The sequence below is a fragment of the Octopus bimaculoides genome, chromosome 9 (assembly GCF_001194135.2).
Source record: "Octopus bimaculoides isolate UCB-OBI-ISO-001 chromosome 9, ASM119413v2, whole genome shotgun sequence".
Lineage (NCBI taxonomy): Eukaryota > Metazoa > Mollusca > Cephalopoda > Octopoda > Octopodidae > Octopus > Octopus bimaculoides.
In genome coordinates this window covers 58,401,320-58,415,257 of record NC_068989.1, presented here as the reverse complement: position 1 = coordinate 58,415,257, position 13,938 = coordinate 58,401,320, and the positions used below count along the sequence as shown (strand labels likewise).

The 13,938-nt window shown below is 37.7% G+C and overlaps 2 protein-coding genes across 6 annotated transcripts in view; one reads left to right on the top strand and one right to left on the bottom strand.

The window, feature by feature from the left end:
* Positions 1-6,870, bottom strand: part of LOC106871036 (tRNA wybutosine-synthesizing protein 4) — a 38,269-nt gene extending 31,399 nt beyond the window's left edge. The window contains exons 1-2 of one of the 2 annotated variants that reach the window (XM_014917295.2): positions 6,647-6,870; positions 6,349-6,482 (exon numbers count right to left, since the gene is read on the bottom strand). The gene's annotated coding sequence lies outside the window, so the exon portion shown is untranslated. Of the gene's footprint in view, positions 1-6,348 lie in introns of both variants that reach the window. The other variant, XM_052970706.1, reaches the window with a different exon arrangement.
* LOC106871034 (histone acetyltransferase KAT2A) overlaps positions 4,600-13,938 on the top strand; it is a 42,899-nt gene continuing 33,560 nt past the window's right edge. For all 4 annotated transcript variants that reach the window (XR_008264900.1, XM_014917291.2, XM_014917290.2 and 1 more), the window contains exon 1: positions 4,600-5,140. Coding sequence is in view for 3 of the 4 variants with exons in the window: in XM_014917291.2 (XP_014772777.1) it covers positions 4,829-5,140 (312 nt within the window). In the remaining variant the exon portion in view is untranslated. The remainder of the gene's footprint in view (positions 5,141-13,938) is intronic.

Here is a 13,938-nt window from a genome sequence, read left to right as displayed (position 1 = left end):
TATTCCTTAGTGGGTTGGATTCACAACCCCTAACTCTCTTGTATATATATATATATATATATATATATACAAGAGAGTTAGGGGTTGTGAATCCAACCTACTAAGGGATAATATCTATCCAATATACTGCTAGGAGGGTACCCAATTATTATTACACTAGTGTTTTTACTAAGTGCAATAAATGGGTGCTGTTAAAAGGAAGTTTTACCCTAAATTTATATAGCAATAAGAAAATGGAAGGGAATATGTGGTACTCAGTGTTTATATATACATATGTGTATGTATGTATGTGTGGGTGGGTATATATATATGTGTCTGTCCTCCTCATATATAGTAACAATAACATTTGACTTTTTGGTGTGCATGTATAGACATTTATGTATGTACACCTAAACACACTGATAAGTATTCATGTATTTATGTTTATGTATTTATGTATATCTGTATATGTTAATGTATGCATGCCTATGCATATATATGTGAGTTTTTATGACTCTTTATATGGTTTTATAAGCCATCACAGGAGAGTTTAAGACAACTGTCCATTGAAAGTCCCATATGTTGATGATAGTTCTCATAGCTGAATCTATAGGAGGAATAAAGAGGAAATTCCAGATTTGGAAGCTAAACCTAGAACCAAGTGATCTTAAGTAAACATAGCAAATACTAAGTTTTTAATAACTAGGAAAGAAGACAGGACCCGCACAGCTACAGCAAAATAGCCTAGCTCCATATGCAGAAAAGGTTTAGGTAAAACCTTCATATACTGCGTCCATTGCAAGGTATGAACACACAAGACTTGTTGTGGAATCACAGGCTGACTAACACAGAAAGGAAGCTTCATATGTGACAGATGCACTGAAGCAGTACATACTATGAATACACTGGAATTAGATTTTCTTAAATGCCTGGATGACTCACTAGAAGTACTTGATAGATTCTGTTACTTAGATGTAATTAGCAGGGAAGGTGGTTGCTCTGAAAGTATAGTAGCCAAATTAAAAACAGGTTGGAAAAAGTCAGTGAAGTTCAGAGAACTACGACTGCTGCTAGAAACAAAGGTCTTTTCGTACAGAGTGAAGAGTAGACTGTAAAAGATTTTGCATTAGAACTGCAATGCTGCATGAGACATGAATGTAGAAGACTGGAAAGAAATTAAGCTAACCTGCTCTGTAGAATGTGCGATGTAAGTATGCACAAACAACATAAAACAAACACATTGAGAGAAAGGCAGGGCATAAGAGGAATTAGATGCAGTGTACAACAAAGAAAACTGACAGATGTGTAAAGAAGTGCTGTCCACTTAATATAGATTAAGTTTGCAGAAAGAGACATGGGATGAATTGGTGAAAGCTGATCTAAGGTCCTTGAACCTCACAGAAGAGATGACAAAGTATCAGGATGACTGGAGATATGCATATCTTGAGAAGACCCACTCAAGCACAATGTGTGTGTGTGTGTGTCTACATGCACAATTGAGACCTCTCACCCAATTTCTTTCTCAAGACATCCCCACCACCCATCATCTTTCTTATTGCAGTATAATTCTCTACAGTTGGAACTAAATGTAGGCAAAATTATTTACTTCACCAGTGGAACAATTTCACTTGATTTTTATCCTTCATTTTTAATACTGAAGCCCCCAAATTATCTATCCTTCACCATTTACTACAGCTGCCCCACACTCTTACAATCAATCATACATCACCTCTCTCCCTTTCTCCCAGCTTTTCTCATTCTTCACCTATCTCCTGTATCATCATCATTATTCTGCTGCTCTCCACCTCACCTGTTTCTGTAACATCAATCAGCTCCTCTCCCCTCCCCCTCCCAACTCACATATATCAATGATTACATCCCCTCAACTCTACCCAATTTCTACAGTTGTCACCTACACTTCCTACCTCCCCTTTTTATCATCCCAGAACACTTGTTCTTCATTGTATTCACTCTCTCACTTATTCCCTATCTCTAACCATCATCCGTCACTTTCCCATTTACTCTTGCAACCTCTACTTGCCCATACTCCATGCTCTCCTGTTCTCACTCACTTCTACTGAGCTTATATCTTGAGGATCCTTACTGACACCTGATCATCACAATTTTTATCTCTGTCCAGTTACTCTCATCCCTTTTTCTGTAATGTGAGTAGCTGAGTAGGTCCTCTACTGCAAAGAATCTGTTATTCAGGTTTTTCTCTTGTATTTTAACCTCTCATTTCCGAGCATGTTAAATGATGATGCTGATGATTCCTTACTTACGTTGGGTTCTGGTCAGAATATTTTAAAAGTAGAAGGAGGAAGACCCCACTTTAGTCATGAATGACCATGGGATTGCACCTAGAAAGCTGCCCTCTGAGGTACAAGTCTGGGCAAGGTAATTTATGGAAGACTAGCAGTCACCCATGCATACCAGCCTCCCCACTCTACAACATTGATGTTGTCCAAGGGAAAGGCAAAGGCCAATACAGCTTGGCACCAGTGACTCATTTCACAACTCATTTCTATAGCTGAGTGAACTGGAGCAACGTGAAATAAGGTACCTTACTCAAGAACACAACACACAGTCCAGTCTGGGAACTGAACTCCCCACCTCATGATCGTGAGCCCAATACTCTAACCACTGAGCCATGCACTTTCACATTTGCATATGCAGTGAGAAGTGCAACACCTTCACAAGCTGGGCCCTAGGCTGCATGAAGACTTTCAAAAAATTTTTATGCATTTACATCTCCCATACCCTTTCATCAAATCTTTTATTTTTCATGGCACTTAGTTTTTCCTGCAGAGCACTTTTACTTGAACACAAAGCATCAGGTTTTCACTGTGAGTTGGAAGACATTGCTGACAACCTTTGGATTTTTTTGCTATTTTCTTCAAATCAATACTGGTGCAGCCTATTTGCATGGGTTTGGATGTCAGTTGCAGAGTTCTTCAGAGTCACTTTTCAAGAAGTCCAGCTACATTCTTTGCCATCAGTTTTGAAAGATGCTTTGCTTAGTCTTTCAGAGATGGTTTCAAAAAAAAAAAAAAAGATCTATTAAAATGCTGATAACTTGAGATTCTTCACTTCCAGATTTTTTTGGTGGTGGTTTGCCCTATAGACATCTTCTACTTCTAAATTTCCACTTTGCACACAATATATGTATAATCAGTGCTTCACTTAGTTCTATATATAATTTTATTGACATATCACAGAGTTTTTGCCTTCTCCCAAGATACCAGGATTTCTGCATCTTAGTAGAAGGTGAAAGTTTTTGGTGCTTATAAACACTGTGCTTGGCATAATTCCTTAAAAGGATGTATTTTTCTTTTCAAGCGGAATTCCCAGAGATATGATTCTATCACTAACCCCTTTGAAGATAGATTCTAGTTGTTGAGCAGCAAGTCTTCATGGCAAAGTCATTGCTTATCATAGTTTCACTATTTTTCTGTCCTAAAAGGATGTGTAATCTACACTTAATTCTTTCAGCTGACCTTCTTTAGCTAGCCAAGTCTCACAAAGGGTAATTACATCCAGATTATACTATGCAAGCTCATTTTTCAAGTCTCTGTTGTAATTATTTTGGAGGATCTGGATGTTCCATCATCCTATTTTCATCCATGCAGGTGACATCCCCTGCTGGTTGTAGTAAATCAACCAGATTGAGTGAAGAGGGCTTTGTTTTGGACACTATTTTTTGCCCCTTCCTCATATGGGTAAGCATAGCTATCCTTAACAAGACTATTCAGTTACCCTAAGTGTTGTAGAATCCGGCTTTCATTTCAGCTTGCCAGAAAAGTAACAAAAGCAGAGTGGCCACCAGTCATTTGGCTTTGTCCTTACAGCCCCTATCCAATGCAAGTCAGAGCAGATGCTAGACCACTCAAGATTTTTTTCGCAAATGCACAGTCACCAGACTCACTCTCTTTTTCTCATATAAAATGATCAGTGGCAACATAAAGACAAGAGAGCTTCTATAAGAACACATTACTAAGATGGCTGAATGGATCTCCAGATCACATAGTATACCTTAATATTTGGTGTATTATGCCATATGGCTTTGCATAAACTATTTCTACTCTGCCATGTTTTTTCACTGCTGTTTTTTGCTTAAATGTTATTTTGATAACATTCTATGATTTTATATCGCGCGCGCGACTCTGTGTAATATATAATCGATAATAAACAAGAACATTTTTAACAAGCAAAAAGTCCCTGCCAAATACTTTGCATTCGTTGGACCATAAAATTCTCAGGTTTCACAAGGCAAATACTATATACACTGTGCGTGTGTTGGTTCACAGAATAACCCTTCTCGTGGTGCAAAACTAAAGGTCACTTGAGCTTGAAGCAAATTTAACCGACGCTGCAGACCACCACCAACTAGTTTTCTCAACTCTACAATTTTTTTCTTTTAAAATAAATAACTCATACAAAGGGAACAGACAGTGGTGTACGTTTCTAATTAGGGATTCGACAAAATACATTATAATAATATCTCTTTCAGCATAGTCTTCGATTAAATCAATGAAATCAACCAACAAATATGTGTGGAACTTCGAAGTAGCGATTAAACGAAGGGAGGTAATTTCAGTTTAGTAATTGAGTTATCGGGGTTGAGTCGTGGGGGAAGGAAAAAGAATACGCTGGCGTCACTATTGCAGAACAAAGAATCGAGAAATGTGCTCATTCGTGTTAAAGAAAAATAAATAAATAATCGTCCATCGTTAAGATTCTGTTATTACTGTAAGTCCTTGTTAAGGTCGAATGTTTCCATGAAAGCGTGAAGGCGGAGGATAAAAAGAAGTTTCTCGTTTGCATGTGGGTCACTTCGTTGTAGTTAAAGATGGCTTCCACTAATGGCGATACAAGCTCTGTTATCACATCTTCAAATCTGTCGTCATCTGTGGCTATGTCACAAGTTAGTACAACTGAAACTACTGTCTTAACAGCATCTATGTCCAATTCGACTGCATCTACCACAGAATCTCAGTCAACGACGACCATTACAACTGGCAGACAGATTTCGCAGCCATCGACCACTGGCGAAATGAGTCGAAGCAACACAATGCAACGAATCGCCCATAAAAAGGCCATGGTGAAAGGTTATCCCCGACCCAAGAAACTTGAGAAATTGGCTGTGTACTCCTCCTGCAAGGTATAAATTATGCATGTATTTATTTATTATGTATGTGCACTGGTATTTAGTTTATTGTGCTAAATGTAGTCCGCTGTTCTCTGTTTCCGTGTTTAAATCAGAGCTTTGTTAATGGACACAAAGGTTCTGTTTCCTGCTTACCGTGTCTCAAGCTTCTATCTCGTAAAAAGACTCCGATAATAAAGAATAAATACGATGACTTAATTATAATATTATATATATATATATATAAATATATATATATCTATATAAAATATATATGTTGTCATCGTGAGATGTGACTGACTATTAAATACAAAATACTAACCCATTGATGAATACCTTTTACTGCAAATTTAGAGAATTGTCTACAAGCTATAATTTTATTTCTATATATGATATAAAAAATCTTTTTTTTTTCTCATTTAAATTTACAACCAATAACTCGCCCTAGTTGCACTATTTTGCGACACTAAAACGTGTTTCATTTTTCATTTCATTAGGGGTTCACATGTTTCTTTAACCAAAATACACTCAATTCTCCACGATAGTCACATTTTTTGTTTTTGTAGTTGCTTCAATTTATGACTTCTCGGAACATTTAACATCTGATTATTATAATTATGAGCGATTGGATTTCTTTTCTCACGAGCGAACTGTTTAATTATGTGTCGGTCCTGTAGAAAATGTTAATATTCACCTAAAAATAGAAATGTAATTATTTTTCTGTATGATGAACTGTTTCATACAGTTTCAGTTGGTTTAGTTTCTGATGTTATTGTATTATATGTAACTCCCTCAGTTTTCCCTCTACCCTTTTTGAATCCAACATTTAATGCACGAAGGATGGAATATTAAATATTTTGGTTTGTGTAAGCTGACAGCTATGATTGGGGTCCCACCCAGACTAAAGCAGGATTTCGCTTACAACGTTTACGGTTTACTTCTAAACTGACAGGAATAAAACAACAACCTGACAAATATATTATTCCTATTTGTCAATCATCACGGAATATCAGAATTTGAATAATAACTTTCTGCTATAATATTGGGTACTCTTCTTTTTGAGCCTTCGTTCTATCTACCAAAACATGCAGTTATCTAGTCAAGATCATCAATAGTGTTAGCACTTAAATAAGGATCCATTAATATTGTAATTAAGTACAGTTAAACATTTTATAAAATGTATACCCTTTATGAATATGTAAATAGTGTAAATATAGGCTTACCGTAATTTATTAGACTCAAACTGGGACAATTTTCAAATTATAAGCAAAATAGATGTTGGTGCTTGTATGAAAAACTTTGAAACGTGATTTTCTTTATGTGTATCCTTTTCTCTCCTGTTATAAGCTTTCAACAGCTAGAAAGGTAGAGCATACGTAGAGAGATAAATCATTATTTATAAGAAATAAGGTAGGAAAATGATACATTTTTGTTAATTTAACATATTCTGAATCCTGGAAATAAGTCCTTTTAATCTTAGACCCCAGGTATTAGCAGCTGTCTTTAAACTATAGTACCTACCCACTTGTGACTTGAGAGTGCTATTACAACATAGCAACATCACATATTCGCTGGACCTCTAGCATAGATAGGCAGCACTAGGCTTAGACTGAACTACAATCTGTACAGTCATTAGTTTGTATCTGAGTTGTGCATTGCTAGTTTTGAACTCCTTGCTGATTTCAACATTAGTTCCTACTTAGAATTTAAGTCTTTGATCCATATTTCAATGTCAGTTGGGACAAATTTGCTAATAAGATGGAACACCAAGCTAGACTCTTCAAGATAGGACCTAGTAATTGGGTTAAACTGTGAGCTTGTTAGATCTACCGCCCAAAAGTATTCTGTTGTAGATGTCTGATATTAAAGCAATTGAACGTACATAATGCCCGCAGTAAAAACCAAATTGTAATGACATGGATAATGATTAATAGAAAAGAATAATTAAGACATGGAACATTCTTATCAACCATGTAGTCCAGAATCAGTGTAGCTGAAATAAAGCCTTGTGTCTTAATCCCATGGAACTAATCTTCTGGACATGCCAGCAAGTGCAAACATAAGTGACATGGTAGACATAGCTATAAAAACATCTTGGAACATAAACAAGTAAGTCAGGAATCTAAAGATGGCCAGATATATGTAATATAGTTCAACAAGAAAAAAAACAGGGTTGTCTTTCAGGTACAGAAAGATGACAGAATGCTAGTGCCAGTGGAGGATATGACTTTTGGCAGGTTTTAGAAGAGGGGAAGAAAAAAAAATAAAGAGAGGAAGAAAGAAAGTGAAAGGGTCAATGAGAGCAGGTAGCAAAAAAGAGAGATACACAACTGGGAAGGAGAAGAAAGAAGTAGTGAGAAGGGCAAGAGATGAGGGTCAGCTGAAAAGTTCCCAGGCTGACCATGACACTCATGGAATGTGACAAAGTGAGGTTTATTTTTCAACATAGTCCCCCACTCTTCCACCTGTGTTGCAGTGCTTGAATTCCATTGATGAAGAAGCTTTCATCTTGTTCGTAAAAGATTCATAAATGCATATATGATGTCATCATCACTGTAATAACTGGTTCCCAACCAATTGGTTTCTCATGTTGGGGGACAGATGATAGATGAGGCCAAATCAGGAGAATAGGGATGGTGATGAACCAGTTCAAAACCACAGTCATGCATAGCAGCCATTGAAATCAAGGACTTGTGTGCTGGAGCATTATCCTGATGAAACAAGACCCCTTTCATCAGTTTGTGGTCTTGATAGCCTCTTGTAACTGCCTCAGCAAGTTGTCATAGTACTCTCCATTGATGGTGTGACCCTTTTAAAGATAGTCAATAAACACAATATCTTTTGCATCTCAAAAAATCTGAGACCATCACACTGCAGATGAAGCGACTTTGGCCTTCTTTAGAGCAGGTGAAGAGGGGTATATCCACTGCATGGACTGTCTCTTTGTCTCTGGTTCAAAGTGATGAAGCCAACATTTATCCTGGATTAGAAAACATTCCGTAAAATTAGCTGGATCTGTCTCACACAATGTCAGATTTTCTCGTGATGTGATCAACCTGGTGCGCTTTTGATTAGGTATCAGAAGATGTGGTACCAAGCAGAAACCTTCATGCCAAGTTCATAATGCAGAATATTCTCAACTCACTCACAGGATATGCTTTGACTATTTGATTTACAGTCACTCGTCTGTCATCGATCACCATGTGGAGAACATGATCACTGTTTTCCTTGGTGGTGGCAGTTGCAGAGTGTCCAGACCATGGGTCATGTTCAAGACTCTTTCTCCTCTTAAATTCAGCTGCCCACTTTAGTACTGTTGATAAAGCTGGAGCATCGTCTCCCAATGTAGCAACCATGTCTGCTTGAATGTCCTTGGGTGCTGAAACCTTTTTCTGCAGGTACTTGATAACACAATGCTTAATTTTTTACATTTTCAAGAGAAGTCAAAACTGGTTACATTTGATGTCCTCTTTGATTAGTCAGATGTCAGTTTACCTGGAAAGAAACAATGTAGTTTTTAGAAATAAGAGCTGAAATTAATGCAACTTTCTCTCACTCTTTCTTCCTGTTTCTGTTGTACCTGTATTTCAAAGGGCCAGCCTTGTCACACACTGTGTCATGCTGAATAACCCTGAGAACTACATTAAGGGTATACGTGTCTGTGGAATGCTCAGCCACTTACACGTTAATTTCACAAGCAGGCTGTTCCGTTGATCAGATCAACTGGAACCCTCATTGTCATAACCAACGGAGTGCCTCGATTTGATATATATATATTAAAGCTTTTTATTTATCATTTCGGAATTCTTTGAAGGAAGGTAGTGGTTTCTAACAAAGAAACAAAGCCCTATCAATGGGATTTGGATTACAATAAGTCTCATGTAGTGTACATCATATTTTGTTTGCTGTTCCATTGTATAAATTGTGCCTGTAAACTGCATATTAGCTGGTCTCTTTCTCTGCTTGAAATCTTACCTCTTCCAGATTGTCACTAAGACATTTACTAACAAAACCATGTGACCAGTAATTATTGGTATAAATGTAAATTCATAATCAAGCTAGTGGAGTATGTTTTGAAGCAGTTCATAAATATTCTCCTTTTTGCTATTTTTGAAAGAGATGTTCACATCTCTGGGCAGCATCTTGGGAGTTTAAGGACTTTACTGTTTAGTTTGTTTAATAAATATTTCATAGCTACTTTTTGTGGTGTCGGAAGCTCTGAATAGAAGTACATTTGGTGCCTGGCAGCTGCACCTTCCAGAAATGGTCAGGTGAACAGGCATCACTGATCCTCATTTAATCCCTAATCTCTTACTTGATGACTCCTAGAGACACAGTCCAGTGCTCTGCTTCAGCTGGTAGGCTAAACCAAGTGAAGGGAACAGTGTTAACATTGCATCAGTAGATGAAAGACTCTGGGTAAAGCTTCCCTGAGAATCATTGGCTAGGGTCAACAGTGAAGTGTTTGGAGGCCAAGGAGTGTCTCCGGTAAAAGCATATGGTTGTGGCTTACACATTGGAGAGGAATAGGTACCCCCAAGCTAACCCATCCATGTTACATTCATGATAATGACAACCAGACCAGAACCCATACTGGATCAGTCATTGTTATGGTCAAAGATCCACAGAGAGCAGAAGAAAACCTAAAGATGGAGCAAAATTTGGTTGTGACATCATGATGTTTTTTTCCTTATTTCTTTCTCATTTTGTTTTCTTTACTTTTTCTTTGGTAGTTGGTAGGTCATTGTCAAATTTGACAAACTCTTCATGTCATGTATGTATAGTTAAAAGAGGGATGAGTGATAGCAAGATGAGAGGCAAAGAAGGATTCAGAGACAAATTGTGTGCAGTGGCAGAGCATAAAAATAATGATTTTAGGCTCATGATGAATGGGTTTTCTTGAGCACAGTGAATTGCTAATCATTTTGGCCCTTTGTAATTTCCTTCATGCATTTCAAATCCTAAGGTTGGTCTTCAGTACTTCATTCACATCTTTTTGGGTCTCCCTCTTCCACAGGTTCCATCCACATTTAACAGTCAGGACTTTTTTATGCAGCTGTAAACGCCAGTGTTTTAATGGTGGCAGCTGAAGAAGGATATTTTCTCTGTGGCCTGCTTGTTTTTTGTAACTTGTTTATCATTTTGTCCATGTTTCTTTGGAACGTCATGTACCCAGATATGTATCTATATGTACATGTAGATGAAGGTATGTACATACATGTACATCATCATCATTTAACGTCCGCTTTCCATGCTAGCATGGGTTGGACGATTTGACTGAGGACTGGTGAAACCGGATGGCAACACCAGGATGCATATACTCATATATTGTTTATATATATATATATATATATATATATATATATATGATCATCATCATTTAATATCCATTTTCCATGTTAGCATGGGTTGGATGGCTGGACCGGGGGCTACACCAGGTTCCATAGTCTGTTTGGACTACATTTCTACAACTGGATGCCCTTCTTAATGCCAACCAGTTTACACCATCAGTGCTTTTTATGTGGTATTGTACTTTTGAGATCTCATTTCCGTTATAGAGAACAGGTCTTTTTTGTGCATATGTATGTATATGTATATATGTGTATGAAATAGCATTTCTTTTAAGGTATGTAATTTTGAAAATATGTCTCTTTACATATTTATTAGGGTTTTTTCCTTAGCTTTTTATGAGACCTTTGCAGTTTATATTGAACTGTAGGGTTCCAGAATTTACTTATCTCAGATTCATCAGGATATAGAGCAGTATTGGCTTCTGTACAGTGTCTTTTCTAATGGATGACTTATAATACCAGAGTTTGACTATTGGTATTCCACATCATCAGGCATATATTTTGGTTATGAAGTACACATGATTAGTTGCAAGCTCATTCTGTTGTGATATTAGTTTGTGTTCATATTTGTCTGTTTTTATGGAATATTCTTCATATATGTGTGTATGTAAACATATATAATCATATGCCCATGCTTGGCTTTGTAGTTAAGTTTATTTCAGAACTCCATGAATAGGGATTTGGTTCCACTGCTTAGATAATGTTTGCTGATGTCATCACCATTCAACATCTGTTTTCCATGCTGGCATGGGTAAAAGGGTTTGACAGGATCTGCCAAGTGAGATGACTGCATCTAGCTCTGCTGTCTGTTTTGGCATGGTTTCTATGGTTGGATGTTCTTCTTAATGCCAGCCACTTTACAGAGTGGACTGGGTGCTTTTTATGTGGCACCAGCAGCAGTGATGTCACCAAATAATTGCAGGACAAGACCCTTTAGTTGGAAAGGGGAGGGAGTAGTTCTACTGTGGGACAGGAAAGGTGTCTTGCATTAGAATAGAAACCTGACTACTTTGGTTAGAGGAAGAGAGAGAGAAGAGAGAAAGGTGGTGAAAATGTGATGAAGAGGGAGCAGGGGCCATACACTCGAGTTATAGAGAAGTGTATATAGTATGGTGGACCAGGGATTGGAAAGGAGTGGATGGGTGATTTCACAAGGTTTGGAAAGGAGAGTGGGAGCTAGTGGTGGGGGTGGATGTAATGAGTGGATACTGGCAGAGGGAAGGGGTATTAGGAGGATATGTTGTGGAGAAGGGATTGAACAGAGACATATTCTGTGCTGATAGGGAAATTAGGGAGAGTGGAAGGAGATACAGTGGTGATAATCATGGGTAGGTTGTTGGGGAGTGGAGGGACATGGACATGGATTTTATATAACTGGGCAGGTTTTCTCAAGCACTGCAAATCGTCAATTGTCTCGGTCCTTTGTCATCACCTCTGTGAGGCTCAATATCTACAAATCATTTCTCATTACTTTGTCCCACATCTTCCTGGGTCTTCCTCTTCCACTAGTTCCCTCCAAATTTCAGACCAGCACTTTATGCAGCTGTCTTCATCCATACACATCACATGACCATACCAGTGCAGTTTTCACTTTTGCATACTACAACTGATGCCTCTTATACTCAATTTTTCTCTCAAAACATTTATCTATAAAGTTAAAAATTTATTTATTTATCTATAAAGTTAAAAATATGTATTGTTTTTAATTTTGTATGTTATCGAATGCTTGGAGTGGCCTCTGTCTTAAAATAGCCTAGCTTTGAACATCTGCATAGAGCAATTTCAATTCAGTAATCTTTAAAATGTATAAATACACTTTTATTTTGCATCTCTCTTGCGTTTACAAGGATTTAGGCAGCGGAAATGCTGAAGTGTTAATCTAGTGCCACCTAGTGATTATAGTTTAAAAAGCCCATAACTCCCAAACTACTTCAACTAGAAAGCTGAAATTTCAGATATATTATTTCTGCATTGCATTGAGTCAGCACACCAAGTTTAGTAAAAACTTGAGCAGGCATTATGAACCCCCTAGAATTTTGCCTGATTTGGGTCAAAAGTGGTGATCGATTTCTTATGTTGAGAGTGACGTTTTTTTTTCAAATAAAGCAAAATAAATGTTAGTTTCCTGACTTTTATGAAATTATTCATTGAATTACAGTATAGGGTTATTAAGCTGTGCAAAAGTCATAACCCTAATGTACACAGACATGCACATCCAGCAGAGCTTGCTGGCTTCATTTCTTTCAAGCCTACGCATGTCTTCTGCAGTCACAGCTCATATTTCACTCCCATATATTATTGCAGTCCATACCCAGATGTCATACAATCTTCTTTTCACTCTAAGGAAGGCCCTTTGTAACCAACAGTGATAATAGCTCTCTGAACTTTGCTCAACCAGTTCTTATTCTAGCAACTACATTTTCGGAACAACCTCCACCACTGTTAATTTGGTCACCTGCAGGTTAACCAATACCTTGTGTGTGAAATTAATAGGCACAAACTGATGAAGCTCATCATATGCATGTGTGCGTGTATCTGTGTGTGACAAAGAGAGAGTGAGCAAGTTTTTATTTCTCTTCATCTGCACATATATGCACTGATAGTATGCAAAAAAAGCCTTACCATTCATAGAGATGTCACTTGCTTGCAGTCTGCTGCAAAAGCATGTCTGGTTTCTTGACATGTCTTGTCACGTGCTGTTTGTAAACAAAAGCTTCACCATTCATGCAAACAATGTCTTTTGTTTCCAGTCCTCTGTGTAACCACAACTGGCATGTTCATTGTTGGGTAGACTTGGAGATTCATTACTTCTCTAAAAACGAAGTGTGGCACCTGGAAGGGCATCTAGCCACAGAAACATCTGTTTTGGTGTAGTCTTGTCTATGCAACTATGGGAAAGTAGACAATAAAATGCTGATGAAGATGATGTTTATCATAATTATCATTTCAATGTACATTTAAAAAAAAACTTGTATGGATCAGATGAAATTCATTGAGACAGATTTCTAAGGCCTGAAACCCTTTCTGTTGCCAGTACTCACCTGTTCCCAAGCAAGATAATACTTCTAGTCCTTTGAGCACAAATAGCACAATGACCAGACATGTGGTAAGTAGCTTGCTTACCAACCACATGGTCCCGGGTTCAGTCCCACTGCGTGGCATCTTGGGCAAGTGTCTTCTACTACAGCCTCGGGCCGACCAAAGCCTTGTGAGTGGATTTGGTAGACAGAAACTGAAAGAAGCCCGTCGTATATATGTATATGTATATATATATATTTGTGTCTGTGTTTGTCCCCTCAACATCGCTTGACAACCGATGCTGGTGTGTTTATGTCCCCGTAACTTAGCGGTTCAGCAAAAGAGACCGATAGAATAAGTACTAGGCTTCCAAAAAATAAGTCCTGGGGTCAATTTGCTTGACTAAAGGCGGTGCTCCAGCATGGCCACAGTCAAAAGACTGAA